At 37.9% G+C, this 21,801-nt stretch overlaps 1 protein-coding gene across 4 annotated transcripts in view; it reads right to left on the bottom strand.

The window, feature by feature from the left end:
* The window catches only part of plekhg5a (pleckstrin homology domain containing, family G (with RhoGef domain) member 5a), a 109,743-nt gene extending 88,558 nt beyond the window's left edge, over positions 1-21,185 (bottom strand). For 2 of the 4 annotated variants that reach the window (XM_049471569.1, XM_022682666.2), the window contains exon 1: positions 4,341-4,482. In XM_049471569.1, coding sequence (XP_049327526.1) covers positions 4,341-4,467 — 127 coding nt within the window. In that variant the 5' untranslated portion in view covers positions 4,468-4,482. Of the gene's footprint in view, positions 1-1,548; positions 1,645-4,340; positions 4,483-20,805 lie in introns of those variants that run through there. The other 2 variants (XM_049471570.1, XM_049471572.1) reach the window with 2 other exon arrangements.
* Between the last annotated feature and the right edge of the window lie 616 nt (positions 21,186-21,801).

Genomic DNA, 21,801 nt, shown 5'->3' with positions numbered 1-21,801 from the left:
GGAATCGTTTACTATCTCACGATTCGATTCGATTCCGATTTTGGGGGCCACGATTCGATTCAAAATCGATTTTTGATTCAAAACGATTTGATTTATAAAAATTTCTGCTTCTGGCTTATGAATCTTATTGAAAAAAGCCTCCAAAATATACACTGGTCCTGAAGCAGGTAATGTGTTACAAAAACAATAAAATGTGCAGGAATGTGGGTCCTCAGTGACAGAGGAATCACTGGGATATCACAATGACGTTAATGAACAATAAATAAATAATAAATAACACTGCTTTATTACCAGGCTACTAGCGGTGGTGTGTAGGTGACGCTGCTGGGCTGATGTGATGATAGCACTGGAGCGCTAAAGTTCAGGAGCAGCTGCTGATTAACTAGTTAATTTAAGGTCGTTGTATTTCTTCAGAAAGGGAGCAGGAGGTGGAGAAATTAATTCATATTGTCCATTCCTTAATTCCTCTGTGATGAGGAGCTGAAATTAGCTCTGATTAGCTTATTGTTATTTTTCCGTTCCGCCTTAAATGCTGCAGCCCGCTGCCACCTGTAGCGTTATTTAAGGTGGAACTGGAAAGTTAGCTAGTTAGCTAGCTAACAGTTACTGAAACTAACTACTAGCGATCTTTTTTATGCTTGTTATGAAGCATTCTGCCATAAAACATTAAAACTACACGTTAATCTAAGGTAATATAATGCTTGTTCTGCCATCTTACCGGTGATTCTCAAACACCTACGCTCTGTGTGTGTCTGGAAGATCTCCGTTTGAAGGGACAAGCGCTATCCCCAGGGTTGCCAGGTCCAACAAAAATACCCAGCCCAAAATCAGTCTAAAACCCGCCCCTCAGAATCGATTTTGGGACATTTTAAATCGATTCTGAATCGTAGTAAATGAGAATCAAGATTCTTATGTGAATCGATTTTTTGGCACACCTCTATTATTTAGTTCTTTTCTTTTTTTACTAAACATGAAATATTTTGGGTATATATTGTCTGTAATCAAATGAACATCAAAGTAAATGAAAAAAACATCATGTTTTGTTTTTATTTGCATTTTTTATACGGTCCAATTTTTTTTATACAGTATTGACACCAGTCTCATTGACACCACAATGTGATCCAGTGCAAGTCTAAACCTCTAATTGTTTGGAACAAAGATTCCCAAACATGCCCTGAGGGACCGCATTATTCCACATTCCTGACCAATCTCCACTGAAGCACACCTGATACTCCGCGTCACAAACTATAACCATCAAGCCAATGATTCCGTAATTCGTGCATGCTGAAGGCCCTGCTATCACGTAAAGCGTTCACAGACTTCTACAGACTCCAACACACACCTACGATGATCTGATGAGACACGATTCATTAAGTGGGCCACAACTGACAGCAGCAAGCAAGGGTCTGGCACCTGTGCCTGCACTGCCTCACCCACCGTTCCCACATCCTGGGAACAGCTCGCTACCCACCGGTCCGGGCCAGGCCTTTCATCATCCTCCACTACACACAGACCCACACCACCACATTCCATCCCTCTCCTTCCTACCATCCTTCCATCTCAGAAACGTCCAGTTCTCCTTGTTTAGGCAGAGAGGCGAGGGGAACCTCCAGTGCACGGTCCAGGCGAGGAATGTGCAGAATGCCAGCGACTGTTTTTCATGCACCTCTGTTTATCCAGCCTCTTTCGGAGCCTCCGAGGAGGTGAGCGCTCAGCACATCCACCGTCTGCGTCTGAGCCGGAAATACCTTTATGTAACGCACGTCTGCTTCGAGCCTCCTGGAGGAACACCAGGCTAATGCCAGCGATGCCAGCAACAGTTCCAGCAGGACACAGCGAATTGAGAATGTCAAAACACAACCAGCAGGAGGTCTTAAGTTGTCCTGGTTGTTGGAGGCTTTAGGTCCAGGATTATCATCCCCCCATTGCCTGGGATTTGCTGAACGAGCTGTAGTAATCAAGCAGCCGGGAAGTGGTTTTCCAAAGTAATCAACTTCTCCGGGTATCACAGACCAACTGAGCTGTTCAACGTGATACTACAACAAGTACACCATCAAAACACTGAGAACATATGAAGGAACATAAACTTACTAGTAGGGCTGGGAAATATATTGCATCAGATAGTATTGCAATATTTTCATTTGCAATGCTGTACTGATTTCCAAAAACACAGTATTAATTCTAATTATTAAATTAGTCATAAAGACTGGTGTCAGACAGTGGTTTATTTAGCTTTCTGTGTAAAAAACCTTCCCACTAAATCATTAGTAATCATTTATAAATGAGTGAGAGATAGTGAGAGCCATTACTCACAAAAAGAGAAAGCATGGAACACTGGTGAACCTTCCCAGGAGTAGGGCTGCAGCTATCGATTCTTTTTGTAATCGGGTACTCTACTGAAAAATCGATTCGATTAATCGAGTAATCGGATAAAGATTTTTTTTGTTAAAGAGCAATTAAAAAGGAATTTTACTCAATAATGAATGACCAATTGGTTTCCTTTTTTAGATAAGTTATATGTTTTAATTCACAACATTTCCAAATTGCAAATACAAATAAATAAAACACAATAAATAAATAAATACCACAATAAAAAAAATAAATTTAATTACATTACTTTCACATTTGGATTTCTTGTAAATAACAAATATAGGGTATAAATCAATAAAAAAGGCATAAACATCGTCTTTGTGTTGTGCATCTTAGCTTCTGAGACGTTGTCAGTTCTGCCAGTGTTGGATCAGTGTGCTGCATTCTTTTACCACCAAGCCGCTTCTCCAAAATATATCAGGACCTGTGCAATAATTGTGACACACAAGTATTACAAATGTTGCTTTTTTCTTTATTTATATGTTGGACTATTTGGGTCTAATTACATCACTAAGACTAATAACTCTAATAATAAGTTCATGGCCGTGCATTTATTAAGATTGACACCTATCGCATTGGGGCGCTGAGTTTATTAATTAAATAAACGATTACTCGAGGCACAGAAAATTAATCGATCAATTTTGTGAATCGAGTTACTCGATTTACTCGAGTAATCGTTTCACCCCTACCCAGGAGTGACCGGCCTATTTCAATTACTCCAAAAGGGCATGGGCAACTCATCCAGAAGGTCCCAAAAAAAACTGCAGGCCTTACTTGCCTCAGGTAAGGTCAGTGTTCCTGGGCAAAAACTGGCATCCATGCGAGAGTTCCATGGAAACAAAAACAACAGTGCTGACCCAAAACAACACAAAGGCCTGACTCACATTTGCCAACAAACATCTTGATGATCCTCAGGACATTGGGAAAATATTCTGTGGACTAATGAGACGAGAGTGGAACGGTTTGGAAGGTGTGCGTCCTGTTTTATCTGGCATAACTAACATTTATACTAATGATTAATAAAAAAAAAAAGAACATCACACTGAAAGTAAAAAAATTTGGTGGTAGTGTAATGTTCTGGGTCTGCTTTGCTGCTTCGGGACCCGGACATCCACCCATCGTCAATACCCACTTTATCTGTCAGGGTCGCGGGGGAAGGATAGAGCCTATCCCAGGCCGCCAATCCATCGCAGGGCAGACAGACACACAAATACATTAACTCACACCTATTTGAATTTCATCTGACTGTGGGAGGAAGTGCAAAGCCGTCTTGCTGTTAGGAGACAGCGCTACCCACTGCTCCACCTTGTCGTCACCTTGTTGGACAACTTTCTTTTATTGAGGGAACCATGAATTCTGCTCTCTACCAGAAAATCCTGAAAGAGAATGCCAATCAGTTTGTTACCTTAAGCTCAGGTGTACTTGGGTTCTGCAGCAGGACAATGACCCAAAGCACACCAGCAAATCCACTTTAAAATGGCTTGAAAATAAATAAATAAATAAATGAAAGTATTGGAATGGCCAAGTCAAAGTCTGATTGAGATACTGTGGCATGATCTTAAACAGGCCAATCATGCTCAACAAAGAAATCTGTGGGGAAAATACATTGTTACAGTACTTTTTGTCAATATATAGAATCATAAAACCTGTATTGTTATATGTGTTCCCCTAATATAAAGAATATTGTCGAAATGTACTTGATTTCTAAAAAAGAATGTACATGGGCCTAAATTCAGGCAAGCTAATGGCATCCTACTATACCTGTTGCTGAGCATTGCTTGCTGTGCATTACTTGCTCAAGTCAAAAGTACAGTATTTTGATCCTCACAATTTAAGCCACACCCTCAAGGACCAGGTCAGAAGAGCCATACAGTCATACAGACAAACAAAATGACGACAAACAAAAAAAGACGGTCCCTATCTGTAGCGACAGGCCCATCCCATCCCAGCAACCTGATTAAGGGCCTTACCCTGGAAGACCTGGGTGGCGTCCATGAGCGACATCCATGTGTACTTCTCCTCTTGTGTCTCCAACTCATTTGAAGAGCCTGGAATTGTCTTCAGCTCGTAAGAGCCGTGTCGCCTTCTGTGGAACATTGTGCCTTAGTCCAAACACTAGTAGCAGCTGTAGAAGCACCTCAGCCTGCTGATGTGAACTTCTGCATCCTTCTGTGGAAGTTTAGTTTCACTTCGTCTCTTTGACATCAAAGACCTCAAGAACATCACGGCCAATGAAGGCATCATAACTCTTAGTACAGCGCTGTGAAGATCTATAAACTCCAGCTTCAGAGAACTCAGCAGCCGCTGTCCTGAATGAGTTCTCCAGCAGGGTTCACTTCCCAGAACATCAGCTTCTCTCCAAACTTTCTGGGCAGACTGACGGTACAGGCTGTAGATTCTTCCAGCCAGTATATGTGTGTGTGTGTGTCTGAGTGTGTTTCTAAATGTGTGTGCGCACACAAGCATGTGTGTATTGGGGAAAGGGGGGATATCTTGACCCACACAGCAAGACAGACAAGTGGTGTATTCATTCAAATGTGAAGTGCATGCTGGGATGTGAGGGAGACTTGGACCTGTGACTTTTCGGAAGGTTGGGAGATACAAAGCTCTCTTTTCAAGTCGTCCACCTACAGCGAGCCCACAAACTCTGTGCATCTTTATGACCAAGCAGTCCTAGAATTACAGTATCGTACAAAGCCGCGACACAAACGCCCAGCAGCAACGCCGACATCCGATCCAATCCTGCTGCAGAAGAAGGAAAAGAGCTACAGAAGGCAGAGGAAGACCCATTTCCTGTTCCTTTGTAGAAGGTGAGAATAGGTTAAAGGGCAACACTAGCTGCCCTTTTTTTTTTTTTTTTTTTTTTTTTTAAGCCCCGCCTCCATTCCCACACTCCTTCAGGGTTCTCAAGAAAGGGTCGCCGATTGTGGTCACATAAAATTATGAATAATTCATCTTACAATAAAAGGATGAGACAAACCTGCATTAGATCAGCTAGCTCAGGCCCTCCAACTGCTGTTAGCTACTGATGTTCCTCAACCCTGCTCTTATCCAGTGTTCCAAAAAGCTTGCATAGAACCACCCTGGCACCACCCTTCATCCGTTAACCCTCACCAGAGGATTAGCCAGCAGACTTATAATCACAGACTAATCGACTAATCAAAATAATCATCATGTATTTTTCGGATTATAAGGTGCAGCAAAAAACAACAGTGTGCTTTATAATTCTGTGCGCCTTATGCATAAATTCTACTAGACAGGTATTAAGAATTAGTAAAGCCACTCCGCTGAAGTACAGCGTTATAAGAGTGAGGGTGAGTTTTCAGTGAAGTTTCTCCAGCACTAAGGCTGGGTGCAGCAGCATTAGCATTAGCCGCTAACCACACACTTTTTAGCTGTTCAGAGGTGAGTATATTGGACTGTAGGTCCAATAGTACTACAGGGGGAATTTAGAGGCGCGGCAGAGCGTTGTGTAGAACAGCATCAGCAAAGAAACCCAGTAGCAGAGCTTGCTAGTTAATACTAGCCAGCAGAAGTGGGCGTTATGGCTCTAAAATAATATCACGATATTTCATGGTATTTTCACGATAACGATACTTTTGGTGATATGATAAAACACTGAATTAGAAAAAAAATATTTAGAATTTTATTATTGCATGCAATATGATATGGCTAATTGAGATATTTCAAAATTATAATTTTATCAGATTTGTAACAGAAGTCGATGATCCAGAATGTCATACTAATAATGCACTCAAAATATATCCATATATCCAGCATTAAAGTAAAATAAACGATACTGGACATTTATATATATATATATTTGTCTCTAGTAGATATACAATGGGAAATGAGAAGTGTGAATTTTTATTTAGCTAAAAAAGGCAAAAAAGTAGTGCTTTGATGTGTATAATATCATTCACGATATTCAAAATTTTTGCCGATATTATCGCGTATGATAAGATATGGCACACCCCTACTAGCCAGTAAGCACAACAAGCTTATATTGCAGTAACGGTAGCTCAGCGAAACCTCACGCTGTCCTGCCCAAAGAAATATGAGAACAGAACTCTTGGAGCTTCTGCTGCTGCTCCTTGCAATATGAATAACTATAGCCCTTTTAATTATATTAATTCTGCTGCGTGAAGAAGAATATTAATGCACACTGAGCCAAATGTATTTGTTAACTGGAGAACCAAGGGAACTGTGATAAACTGACAAACAGCTGCTTAAATACTTAAATGCCTCTAATGGCTTCAATAATAATAACACTATATTTGAAATTGATTTTAAACTTGTGGCTTACTTGTGCAATAGAACCTTTGAGAAATGTCTCTTTTTAATCTTTTGTTTTTCTGCTAATGCAGTCTGATCCCTTCACATATTGTGTAATTTTGCAGGACAAAGTAAACCAAATAGTAATTAAAGCCTTAATTTAAAGCCCTAATTTTTTATTTTATATGTACTCCTAACAGTACAGTAAGTCACAAACCTATATTTAAACCTAGTTGTGCAAGTAAATATAAAGAAGTAATGATAATAAAAAAATGACATGCCGTGAAACCATCAGATACATGCAAAATACCGTGATATGCATTTTTGTTCATGCCGCCCAGCACTAGACTGTAGTCTGCGTGTCTGCTGTGTTAAAACAAGCTATGTGGAACGAACCGCTAGCTAACAGCGCCCTGGGTTACCAGAAAACTCCCCTACTTGTGCTGTGGTTAGCGGCTAAAGCTAATGCTGCTGCACCCAGCCTTAGTTCTGGAGAAACATCACTAAAACTCACTATTAGAAAAAATATTGGAAATCTCAGCTTACTATAAATAAACAAAAGTTTTTTAACTCACCAAAAAACCATTTTTTAATTTTGAAAGATTTTTTTGGTTTTGTTTTGTTTTTTTAAGAATTACGGTCTTGTTTTGCAGCCATAGCTAACACAACACTACAGTGTAGTAAGCCTAGTGTGCAGCTCTTCAGGGTTTCAGACTAAGATCAGGGACTTATGGGTGATTTCTCGGGTTTAGCCTAGCATGTAGCTCTTCACGTAGTGGAACTGAGATTAGGTATTCATGAGTGATTTCTTAGGTTTAGCCTAGCATGTAGCTTCTCACATTGTGGGACTAAGATCAGTGTTTCATGGGAAATTTCTCAGGTTTAGCCTAGCAATTAGCTCTTTACATATTGAAACTAAGATCAGGTATTCACTGGTGATTTCCCAGGTTTAGCCTAACATGTATCTCCTCACGTAGTGGGACTAAGATCAGGGCTTTATGGGTGATTTCCCAGGTTTAGCCTAGCATGTAGCCCTTCAACACTTCTCAGGTTCATCTTAACACATAAAAAAGGCGGTGTAACAATTTTTGTCTACCCCTTAAAAGCAGACGTTATTTAGTACTATAGTCATACACTATCTAAACAACACAACCAGCTACAAGCCTGAGTTTTAGCTACATCTTCAGCAATTTCACTGGTGTTGTTAAAAAATAAGACAAAACTCAGAGCGAGTGACTGCAGGGCCACACCAGGCCTCCAGCCCCCATGCCCCCCCCCCCATGTCTAATTTTGCTCTGACAAATTAGAGAGTAGGCTGGGAGCTTCTTAGCTGCTGGGAACCGGCCTTACCGCAGCATATGGTAGTGATTTGGATCGGCTTCGTGTGCAGGGGTTAGTTTAATGACAAGGCTGCGAGTGGCAGTCAGGTCCGCAGACCGCACGCTCTCTGGACTGGACTCTGGGCAAGCAAATGCAGATTTGAGCGGAGAGAAGATGGGCCTCTTCTGTGCAATCGGATTATATGCTGTTCACAAGCCACTGTATATCCATCTAAGATAGCGGCACTGTAACTGCTTTGGCTTGGACAATATTTTTTTATACAAAAATTAATGCAACAAATAATATTGTCGTCATTTTCAAACCATCGTGTCACTGATGCAATGATAATAAAATAGCATTATAATTCTAGAATATTTTAATAAGCATCCAACATTCAATGACTAAGAACATAAAAATGTGTAAATATCCTATATAAATGCTAAGGTCAACAAAAACGAATAAGGTCATGTTCAAAATATTGTACAATAAATCACAAACCTGACAAATTAGTGAGACAGGCCTAATCTGGTATGGGATCAGATTAGAGATGCACCAAATAATTTTTTAATAAGCCACTGTCCAAAGACTGATAATAAAAATATTACAATTAAGTTTTAATTTGTTTATGTTTTTATTTTTAATTTATCAATTTATTTGTAACATAAATTAAACTGCTTTTGGGCCATTCCACCAAACAGGTGCTATTTGCTTGTTGTAACTCTTCCAAATCAAACTTAATTTTATTTATTTATTTTTTCAACTTTAAATCTAATAACACATGTATTTAACTATTCAAACATGTACTGGTCAAACTCAGATAGCTTTACTTAATTTTTTACAAGGTTTCTAAGATTTTTCTCAGTCCTGTTACCAAAACTCATGTGACATTTTAAAAGCATGTTTTAAAGCAAGTCCACTAGTTCCTTTTATTTTCTCCCAAGATAATCTTTATTTTAAAGACATGGTTGACTACATGTTCAAATAATTGATATTTATGACAAAAAAGAAAATCACTATATATGCATGCACATTGTATTTTTCTAAAATATTTAAAGCCATTTTTATCTTTTCAAGAAGACCCAAACGTAAAATTGATTAATTTTATTATCATGCAGTTTATTAAACACATAGATTAATGATAAATCAAACAGAATTGGAAAAACGTGGTTTAAATTAAATAATATTTATATTATTAAATAAATAAACCAGAGGACTCACTCCTGTTACCGGCACTCACTCCTGATACCGGCACTCACTCCTGATACCGGCACTCACTCCTGATACCGGCACTCACTCCTGTTACCGGCACTCACTCCTGTTACTGGCACTCACTTCTGTTACTGACACTCACTTCTGTTACTGGCACTCACTTCTGTTACTGGCACTCACTTCTGTTACTGGCACTCACTTCTGTTACTGGCACTCACTTCTGTTACTGACACTCACTTCTGTTACTGACACTCACTTCTGTTACTGACACTCACTTCTGTTACTGACACTCACTTCTGTTACTGACACTCACTTCTGTTACTGGCACTCACTCCTGATACTGGCACTCACTCCTGATACTGGCACTCACTTCTGTTACTGGCACTCACTTCTGTTACTGGCACTCACTTCTGTTACTGGCACTCACTTCTGTTACTGACACTCACTTCTGTTACTGGCACTCACTTCTGTTACTGGCACTCACTTCTGTTACTGACACTCACTTCTGTTACTGACACTCACTTCTGTTACTGACACTCACTTCTGTTACTGGCACTCACTTCTGTTACTGGCACTCACTTCTGTTACTGACACTCACTTCTGTTACTGACACTCACTTCTGTTACTGACACTCACTTCTGTTACTGGCACTCACTTCTGTTACTGGCACTCACTTCTGTTACTGGCACTCACTTCTGTTACTGGCACTCACTTCTGTTACTGACACTCACTTCTGTTACTGGCACTCACTTCTGTTACTGACACTCACTTCTGTTACTGACACTCACTTCTGTTACTTTTTATATCATAAGTAACAGGACTGAAATAAGAGGACTAAGTTTTTAATCATAGAATAATAAAACCATACAAAAATAGCAAATAGCTAAATGGCAGCTATGCTAATAGCATGAGCACATTTTAGTGATTTTCCCAAAATGCCTATTTTAAAAATAAACAAAAAAGATCTAAGAATTAATTTAGGTAACAGGACAAAGCATTGAGATTGACCTCTTCAGTCACAGTTAATATAAGACCAAATATACAGAAAAACTAATGAGGGAACCAGAACCAGTTGATGTCATGTCCTGTTGTAGATGTGACTTGTAGAGTGTTCCAGATTGTTTAGATGGGGTGATGTGTTACGGTAACAGGACTGAGTGAAACCCAGGGACACAATTACATTTTTTATTTTAACTTAAATATTAGGGATTTATTATGAAAAAAACATTTTTTAAGCATAGACGTGATTTGGAGTCATACAACAATGCAAAACAATTACATCTCTGAAGGATTTTAATAATAATATTTCAGGGTAAAGTTATTTTGTGTGAACATTTATATATGTAATTTATTTCCTGGGGACAGAAATGGCACTGATTTGGCGGAATATACCTTTTGTACAGTGTTTTTTCCCCCTTATTACCCGCAAAATAATTTCAGTTGTGACATATAATGTATCCTTTTCTGACAGACATTGCTTCATTGTGAATACTTATTTTGTAACAACTCATAACTGTAATCATTCACTATAATAACTGTTGTCATCACTTATTTAAAAGTGCATCATTATTCCTTTATTTTAATATATTACCAGCCCTATATTTCCTTTCCGACTTTTTATTTTAGAATGTTTTAAATTACCTAAAATGCTAAATATTCAAAAATGAAATGAAGTTCAGCAGATAAACATGAAATATGTTGGTTTTATACTGTCTGCAATCAAATACTCCGAACGGTTATGGCAAAACACACACACCCTGGATACTCTGCTTGTTGATGTTATCATCCATCTGCTCCAGCTGGGCTCCGCTGGCCGAGGGGCATCATAACATTTGTTTGGACATTTTTCATTTTAGCAACATATGGCTCACAAAGCAGCCGCTCACTGTGAACCTGAAAACAGCCAAACATACAAGTTTGGTGAACAGCATGATGTTGGGCTAATGATCGTTAGTGAATGATATAAAGCATTAATAACGGCGGAACTGTCTGATGAACACAGCATGATAACTTCCACAATCTCTACATTTATAGGAATTAGAGCCATTCTGCAGTCACTTCATTTACACAGGCTCAAAAGTAATTGGAAAAACTTGTAGTCGAAAACGTCTTGTAGTCCTTCACTGCTTGAAACCTGAAACCAAGGTCTGGACATCACCAAATGCTGAGATTCCTCTCCTGAGATGTTTTGCCAGGCTTTTATTACAGCTGACTTCAGTTTTGCTAACCATATGTTTTGTCCTCAGTAAATAACAATCTGCTTAGCTGGGTTGAGGTCAGGTCATTTGGGAACATTCCATTGTTTTAAGAAGCCTTCAAACTTCAAACTGGAATGCATTTGCAGTGCATTGTGGGTCATTACACATCAGTTTTGGACAGTTTGAATGAATCTATACAGAGAGTAGAGCTCTACAAACTTTACACTCCATTCTGCTACTGAGATCAGAAGAACATTATCAATAATCAATCATCAGTTATCAAGTGCTGTTCACAGCCATACATGCCCATGTCATAATACTGCCGCCACCATGTTCAGGGTTCATACACATTTTACAAGGTAAAATTCAAGCACTTTTCAAGCACTTTCAAGGACCATTTTCAAGTTTTTTCAGCACCTTTTAGCTGTGGTAAATTAATGATAACAGATATCTCAAAACTACGATTCAGCGATATTCAATATATCGCAAAACTATTCTCCACACTTCACAGCGACTATGCTACTGAGAAAAAAATATTTCTAAGTGAGTAAATAGCAGGAATTATGGATTTATTATCACACTGCAAGAGATGCTATTATGTTTATGTTAACACAACCAGAATTGTGTTGGGTAATAAAAGAAGGAAAAGAAACTAAAGCAAAATAAGTTTTGATTCTAAATGCATTACATATCTGCAAACAGCCCCGGGGATCGGCTCGTTCTACAGCGCTGACGCTGGGCAAATAGTAATAATATTACTATTGTTATTTAGACAAATCCAAAGTTTGGCTTTTAGCATAGCTAGCTAACTCTCCTGCTGTCCCTATTTAAAAATAACACACAGAAGTGGTGGAACTATGTTGCACCTGGGGCCAAAAAGAGCCGGTTTCTCGTGAGCCAACTTTTCCTGGATTACGAAAAAAGAACCGGAGTTTGTTGTCACACGTAGGCAGAAGCACGAGCAAAGCCTTTTTCATTTTACGCTCTGAATTTTTTTCTTTAAGCAAAATTATTTAGTCAGATTTATTGCAAAGTAAATGCAGTTACAATTCAAGCACCCGTATGAACCCTTCATGTTTGAGAGACGATGTGATGTAGTATTGCACTGGATCTCTAAAGCCCTAATGAACGGGATTAGTTTCTCAGGGGGGCGTCTGAATCTCTGAAAAATATTTCACACTTCTACTCAGTGATAAAACTCTGGCATCCAGACTGCAATTGAAAAAAGGACCAGTGAGTTTTTTGGCTTTCTCAGTCACATTCAGTAGCTCCTCCATTTCCACTCGCTGTTGTGTTTATGTGGATCTCCACGGAAACGCAAGCCCAAAGTGTAAATACGGTGCGTAGAAGTAGACAAATAGATATTTTATTAAACTCAAGGTGATGAACCTCAGTAGGCAAACAGTAGGTAAAAACAGTAGGTAATTCAGCCTGTAATTTGCTCAGAGGACGTCTGAGAAAAACACAAACGTGGTCGTTCCAGACGGGAATAAAATCAAAGAGGAACCCATATAAAAGAGAAAATTACCCCAGGAGCCCCTTAGAAACTAAACCCATTTGGATAGGTATTAAGGCTACTTCTTTATATTCTAGCAAAAGCACAAAAAAGCAAAAAACCCATATTTGTCATTTAATTATTAGGGAGGAAGTCAAACCTGGCTATGAAATTGCTTTTTAAATCAACTGTCTAATTACTTTTGAGCCTGTAAAAATAAAGAATAAAGACTATTTTAAAAATTTTAGAAATTCCTAAATAGTCATGGCAATACTTTTATTTAGATCATTTAGGACAGGGGTTTGCAAACGTTTTTTGTTGGGGGCCAGAAGGAGAAATATATTTGAAGTCACGGGCCACAGACTCTGTAATAAAACAAATAATGAAATATACCACTTTAAATAATACATTTAGCTGATTACTTTCATTTACACACCATTTTACTTGACCTACTATCTTTATCTAACTTTGACAGTGTTGTGTAAACTAAGATTTTTCAAATTGATGTTTCATTTCATGAGGTCTCTTAATATTAAACTCCTTAATTATGGCAACTTTTAGACTCTTTGGCCCGTTTTTCTGTGCTACAACTGAGCACCCTCTCCGCTTTTAGACTCTTTGGCCCGTTTTTCTGCGCTACAACTGCGCACTCTCGCCCCTTTTAGACTCTTTGGCCCATTTTCTGCGCTACAACTTCACTCTCGCCGCTTTTAGACTCTTTGGCCTGTGTCTGACACCTAGTGTTCAAACTTTGAATCTCACATTATAAAAACCTGCTTAACAGCGGGCCAACTTTCATTCTATTTCTAAAATACCTCGAGGGCCGCTCCAAAAAAGGAAACCCCTGATTTAGGATCTACAATATAATTCAAATACTGGTCAGATTGGATTTTTTTTCTTTTATTATCCAAAAGCAGTCCTGGCTGAAATGCTCTTTATAACTTCAGGAAGGAATAGATGGACATCTGCAAATGTACAGAAGCATGTAACTAATTAAACTAAACTTAATTTATCAGACTTGTTTTCCTTATATAAACTGATACCTGAACCTTTCCTTTGGAATCTTTTAAAACCCCAAATCAGACAAGTTGGGACAATAAGGAAAACGCAACCCATCCCAGAAGACTCCAAACCAAGAAAATGTGATGCCACTTCCGAATGCTTCCGTATACAAGTGCATCTTATTCAGTTCAGAATGTTAAACTCATATTATAAAGATGTATTACACACAGAGTGATCTATTTTAACCATTTGTTTTCTATTATTGTTGATGATTATGGCTTACAGCCAATGAAAACCCAATAAACAGTTTCTCAGAAAATTAGAATATTATTTAAGATGGTACTTTTGGCAGTGTTGGCATTGTGCCAAATCCTGCTGGAAAATGAAATCTGCATCTTCATAAAAGTTGTCAGCAGAGGGAAGCATGAAGTGCTGTAATATTTTTAGGGAAAACTCTGCACTTACTTTGGACTTAATAGAACACAGTGGATCAACAGCAGCAGATGACATGACTCACCAAACCACCACTGACCATCAGTAAATTTTACATTTCATTTGCAAATAAAGGGAGCAGAGTCTGGAGGAAGAGTGGAGAGACGCGCAGTCCAAGCTGCTCGAGGTCTAGTGTTAAGTTTCCACAATCAGTGATGGTAATTTTTTTGAGATGCTTTAGTACTTTGCAACTTGAATTCTTACATACATAAGATAAAAAAAACATTATTGTCTGTAATTATAATTCAATATAATTACGTAAAATTCTAATTGTGTATTTCCTCTACTGAAATGATGTGATTTTACTGTTTCTCAACAAAAATGTGTTTACTAGGGCTGGACCCGAATATTCGGGTATTCGGATATTCGTTCGTTGAGTAGGTATTCGGTTTTTAATTTTGGTATTCGGATATTCGTTTTTTTCTCCTTTCCAGAGTTCCACCTCACTCTAACCACTTCTGTTCTCGCGGGTCCCGTCAGAATATCTTGCGCGCGGGACAGAACTGAACTGTTATTGGCTGGAGCGGGAGTTTAATCCAGACGATGCGGGAGCAAATTAATAAATAGTTAAGAAAACTGTAATAATTGTAAAAAAAAAAAACCTAAAGAAAACTCTCAACGCGCAGGATGGACCGACACACACACGCACACACCGATGGTGTTTGGACTGGGGTAAGGAACGGGACCACACTATTCAGCGCTGCTGTTTTAATAAATATATAAGTAAATTTGAAGCATTAAATGTAGTTTATTTAATTTATATTAGGAACGTGGGGCGGGAGCGGCAGAAATGTGTATGTGGCGGGCGGGCGCGGGATTAAAAGAAGCAATTTTTTTGCGGAGCGGTAACGAGACAGAAACGCGGGAGCGTGGAAGAGTGGGTTTAAAAATCAGTCTCGCGCAGACCTCTATTATACATGATAAAAAAAATGCAGGCTCTTCGAAACTGATTTATATAATAAAACGTAAGGGGTAATGTGGCAACAGTAGGGGCTAAATCGGTTACAAAAGCCTGGCCTACAAAAATGATGTCTGAACGAATTTCCTCTTATCTAATATAATTTAAAATGGTTTAAAAATATAAAATAATTTCTAAGCAAACGAAATATTTAATATTGAGCTTATAGCCCAAGTGCAAAAATACAAAATCAGTAATACGGCTATGCCCTGCACAATGCTTAAACCGAAATAGACCAAGTACAATAACGTCATTAACAATGACTTTCCTCTACTCTAATATAATTTAACATGGTTTAAAAATATAAAATAATTTCTAAACAAACGAAATATTTAATATTGAGCTTATAGCCCAAGTGCAAAAATACAAAATCAGTAATATGCCCTGCACGATCCTTTAACCGAAATAGACCAAGTACAGTTTACAATGACTGTCCTCTAATATAATCAACAATGTTTAAGAATATAAAATACTTCCTGAACAAACGTTTTTTTTTGTTTGTTTTTTTAAGCAAATAGCCTAAGTGTGAAAACACAAACAGCAATTTACTGGGCTGGCTTGCGCAGCGGAGAAACCGTGCAGCAGCAGCCTCCTAGCCTGCTTACGCAGCGGATAAGCCGCGGTGTAGGGCAGCAGAAATTCCGGGATAAAAACACAGAAAAAATATGGGGTGAAAACACAAAAATCCGGGATAAAAACACCAAAAATCCGGGGTGAATATGTCTCGTCGGTCAGAGCAAATTGAACATTTTCCAGTGGATTAAAGGGGCCGTGATTTGCTTTTTTTTTTTTTTTTTTTTTTTTTACCTCTTTTTTAAAAAACGAATATTCGAATATTCGCTTCGAATCAGTGCCGAATATCCGGAGCTCAAAAAACGCTATTCGGGCCAGCCCTAGTGTTTACAGATCATTACACTCTAATACTCACACATTACTCAGGCTTTTTTTAGTTTATTTTCAGCTGTATTCACTAACAGTTCAGACTTGGAAGTTTGATGACAAGATCATTGGCCAAGTGACAGTCAGCTAACGGCTAACACCAAGTATCCTGTGCCAAATTCCATTCAAGCTCAGGTAAACAAGACTCTACTAGTGCCTCTGCTTAATAAATTCCACAAGCTTTAGTAACATTAAGAAAATTGGCAAGAAACACTCTTGAGGAAATCTGCTGATAAACAATAACCACTACTAAAAGCTCAATACTATAGAAGTTCTCCACAAGCCAAAAATCATGCAACAGTATTATGCAAATTGCCTATTGCCCTTATATATGCTCTTATAGTCATTATATCAGAGAAATAATAAGTGAGTCTTTAAAGGACAATTTTTTATTGATCACAATTATAGCTGGGACAATATATGACCCAAATATCTGTCTTTATAGTCACATGCTCAGTGACAGTCAAACACGGTAGATCAGCACAGCAGTGCCAATATTACACAATATACCACGAACCTCGAGTGTATTATTGGATTGTACCACAGGTCCACTATATCTGTTTATTGAAAGATTTTGAGTTAAAGAGGACGAGAAAATACAAACTGTTTGGTAATAAAAACTCTGCGAGTTAAAACAGTTCCATTGCTGCTCTGTTTGTAGCTGCGCTGTTTGGCTTGTAAGCGCTGCATCGTTGCTAGGTTACATATATGTCATGGAATAATACATGTAGAGCTTTGGTTATTATCGGTTGATAACGGCACTCATAGAACGCCTCTCAGGTAGTGCTGTGCGATATGAAGATAAATATCGCAAGGACGATAGAAAAGTGTCTATCGTTTGAGTAATTTAATCAATTATTCATGCAAATATAGTAAGTAGGCTACGATGAAATGTATTGGCGTGGTCACTTTGCATAAACTCGATTTATATAAGTGATAAAGTAATTTTAGCAAAAAAAAGCTTCATAATGTGGTTTTGTGACATGACACTGCTTTACGTTATTTGACGTACATTGTATATCATGATATATATTGTTATCGTGATATAAAAAAATCCATATCGTGATATATGGCAAGGTCGTAACTAACAGTGGTATAATAAATAACAATACAAAATCTGTTATTGTCCTTTATGCCCTTGTACTCATTGTATCAGTGAAATAATAAAGGAGTCTTTAATTTATAATCTAAATATCTCTATAGATACATGCTCAGTGACAGACAAAAATAAAATAATATCCAGTCACTGTATTTAAACCAAATAATAAACAAACAAATAATGCTGGCCAGTGGTCAGTGAAAGATATTGGAAAAACAGGTTTGGTCATTCATGTATAAACAAATAACTCGACAACACCCCGGAGCTAACGCCCAGTATGCTTGTGGTAGTGTCCACACCTGTAACAGCTGACAGGTCTGCACCAGTAATAACATGCTTTTTTCCAGTTTATTGGGTACATCTGACTGGGTGTAATCTCCCACTGCAGCTGTTTAACTTTAGGTACAGCAGGCCTCATGTTTCCTCCTGATAGAACAGGCCTCTGAAACAAATCCCAAAGCTCCTGCTGAGCAGCACAAAAAAGTAAAAAAAAATATATACTTACATTTGATTAAAATGACCAATGCAAAGTGCTGTACATAAAAAGTCTAATGACTACACATGAATACATACAACCAAAACATAGGTAAAAGAAATCACTTAAATAACATTAAAATAAGAAGCCAGACAGAAAACACAGATAAGATAAATAAATAAATGCTCAAATACAGATAAACTACAATGCAACACAAGACATCTTGGAAAAATCAACCACAAAATCAGTGATTTTTTTAGACCTGATTTAAAAACAGAGACAGAGGTAGCTTGGCTATGAAGCGGCAGACTATTCCAAAGTCTTGGAGCATACTCCAAAAATGCACGATCACCTTGGCGTTTCAAAAGAACCCTAGGAATTAACAACAAATTCTGTGATGATCTCAGAGAGCACTTTGAGACTGTGGAGGTGAGCAAATCTGCTTTATAAGAAGGTGCCAGACTATTTAATGCTTTAAAATAAACTAAAAGCACTTTAAACTTTATTCTGTATTGGACTGGTAGCCAATGTATTGAGGCGAGAACTGGTGTTATATGTTCTCTCTTCTTGTTTTTTGTCTATAATCTGCATGCAGCATTCTGAACTAACTGTAAGCGATGCAGAAGAGACAGGTTAATTCCAGTGTATAAAGAATTACAGTAGTCTATTTGTGAAGAGATAAACACATGGATAACTTTCTCAAGGTCAGAAAAACTGAGAAAAGGCTTCAGTTTTGCAATGTTTCTGAGCTGGAAGAAACTACTTTTTAAGGCGCAGTAAAGCTATTCCGTACAGCTGGAGCTGTTTTAGCATTAGCCGCTAACCGCAGTGCTAGCTCTTTTTCAGAACTCTAGCCTGCATTTACCGTGCTAAAACAAGCTATGTGGGACAATCTAATAGCTGATAACGCCCTGGCTAGCGCTGCTGCTATTTGCAGCTACTGCTGCTACTAGCCTTATAGACAAGAAAACAGAAGTTTATTGACAGTGCCCCTTGTAGTACGGTGCTCCTTATAGTCCGTAAAAGACACGTTTTTTTATTTGCCCATTCCCTAATCAGTTTACTATATAGCAAATGCTACATATTGAATAGTAAAGGAGTTAAGAAGTGAACCATTCGGATCACAGCTCCACTGTGGCTTCCCTTTCGAGAGACATTGCACTGTCCATGCTTACATGTAGTAAACTGACCACACGAAAGATTAAGATAAGAACTTGGACGTCACGCTGGCAGATACGATACGTCAATAGTCCTGTAAACACAAACAACTTCAGTGGCCTTTGGCACAAGTCCATTTAGTAAAATGATATTTCAACAAAAGCACAAAAAGCAAAAACTCATATTTGTCATTAAATTATTAGGGAGCAAGCCAAACCTGGCTATGAAATTGCTTAGAATGAAAGGACTGTTTAAAAAAAAAGGAGAAATTCTGTAAAATATAGTAATTTGTTGTTTGCCCGTTCCCTAATCAGTTCAATATATAGCAAACGCTACATAATGAATAGTGATGGAGTTAAGAAGTGAACCATTCTGATCACAGCTCCACTGTGGCTTCCCCTTCGAGAGACGTTGCACTGTCCATGCTCACATGCAGTGAACTGACCACACAAAAGATTAAGATGAGAACTCAGACGTCACGCTGGCAGATACGATACGTCAATAGTCCTGTAAACACAAACAACTGCAGTGGCCTTTGGCCATTTTCTCTTATCCTGCTATTCAACGCTCACTGTAAATGCCTTTATGGAACCAGAACACTCCAAGAGTCTCGATTACAGTTGAGGCTCATGTTACACCTGCCGTCCCGAGAATTCCCATAGCCTGGCTTGACACACTGAGTTTAAAAGGATTAATCCCAGTTTAAAATCACTGCAGAAGAGAAGCCAAATAAAACAAACCCACTAATGGGTTGAACACGACAATCTGAGAGAGCAAATCCCAGAGAGTGTAACTGATTGAATTCTTAGTTTGGAAAATGAGAAGAGAGCATGTGTAAGAAAGACACTTGTGGAGGTGCCGTTTTTTTTACCTGTTGATTTTGTAAACAGGTTCTACTTTACTGTCTTACAGTAGTTGGACATGATGTGGTCTTTTACGTGTTTAAAAAATAAAATATATGAATATATAAAACTTGCAGTCCCATACCGAAAAGAAAAAAATATATATAAGCATGTATTTCTGTACATGTGAAATATGATGATAGCTAAATATTTCCAATAATAGCTATACATTTTTTATATTTTACATATATTAAATATATTACATATATTAACATATATTAAATTTTACATATATTTACTTCTCTTATAAAGTAAAAAAAAATGGTTTTGTATCAAATGTACCCATGAATTATTTTTGTTTACATATATTTAATTTTCCATAAGGGGTAAAGCAAATTATTTAGACAATTTAGTTTTGCACATTTCCAATTATAGCTAAAATAAATCTAATTAACACATATAAAACATATATTAAAATTTTACATATATTTATTTCTCCTATAAAAGGTAGACAATGGTTTAAAGAAAACAAACAAAGACCTCAAATAAAAAATGGCTAATGTTTTCTAATGTTAACTAGTCCATATACTTAGCGTTATAACTTATATGTATATTTTGTACCTTGACACTCCTACTCCACCTATTCAAAACATCCTAACTAATTTCCCACAGATGTCTAGTTTGAAACACAGCTTTAAAAAAAAATACTATTTTTGTTTATAAATTTTGTTTATAATAAGTGACTAAAGTCCACCAAAAAAGAAAAACAAATCCACATTCTAGCTCCAAGAAAGTAAAAAACCGCTCCGGGATTTTGTTTTAACTGCACGGGCGGCTGGACAGTAGGTGAGCAGCGAATGTAGTTGTACACAAATCCCGGAGTGGATTTTTACTTTCTGGAGCTAGCTAGAATCACCACCTCGAAAAGTTACTCAAAATAGGTCCTATAAAGGAATATATGAATCGCACTCACCGAGTCGTAAGCGGAGACCGAGCCAGCTCTTCGGTGGTGACCCGTACCGGTGCATTATTCCCTTGGACACATTTGTTTGGAGTGATTTGTTGAATGTGTGTAAAGCGGCGGAGCAGCTCCTGCATGGCGCTGCTGTGGAGAGGAGCTCGCCTCTGACTGAGGGGCGGCGGGTCGGTGAGCCAAGCTATTCTGAGTGTAACACGCTACAGGGACATCTACACCAGCGTTTGGTGGATTTTCGGGGATGAAATTAGCGTGTCTCTCTTTATGAAAAGCACTCTGACAGAAAATAAGCTAACAGCGCCTGTTGAGAAGAGATTTTTTTGTTTTTTAGCTGCTATTTTAGCCTATAAGCTTAAAACAGTGTGTGAGTATTACTAGCTACCATGAATCTGCAGTACACTGAGTTTCCCATTGATTCACAGGCAGACAGCCATGCTCTGAAGAGAACTGCCTCCAGTTAGAGCCAGCCCACCACATTTATGGTGCTAAAAAAGTGATTTATTTCCCTTTTGTTCCAGATATGACAGCTTTTTCATATATATTTGGTGTAATTCCAGAGGTAACGAACTAACTAGGTAGGTAGGTTAGGCTTGGTTTTGACTTGGTTTGAACTTATTGTATTTCCAACGATATGTCATTTTATTCACATTTGTATTGTTTTTATATAGTTGTTTGTTTATTTATTAATCACATCATTCCTTTTTTAGTGTTTTGCAATACACACTTCATAATAATCCAGCAATTAACTAGGTAATTATTTTTAAATAATCAATTAATTTTCAGATTATTTTTTGATTAGTCGATTATTTTTCACTGAATTAACAAATAAGCAGATAAAAATGGGAAAAAAGGCTGTAGAGAGGAGGCTTGCCTCTGAATGATGAACAAAAAAAAATTGTACACACACCAAAGGATAACGAAATTTTACTTTTATATGAATTAATTACTTTTTTTAAATTAAATTTAGAGTTTTCAGAAGTGACATGAGTTTTA

Source organism: Astyanax mexicanus, chromosome 24, assembly GCF_023375975.1.
Source record: "Astyanax mexicanus isolate ESR-SI-001 chromosome 24, AstMex3_surface, whole genome shotgun sequence".
NCBI classification, from domain to species: domain Eukaryota; kingdom Metazoa; phylum Chordata; class Actinopteri; order Characiformes; family Acestrorhamphidae; genus Astyanax; species Astyanax mexicanus.
Note: the sequence above shows the minus strand (reverse complement) of the source record. Positions and strands in the feature narration are given on the sequence as shown.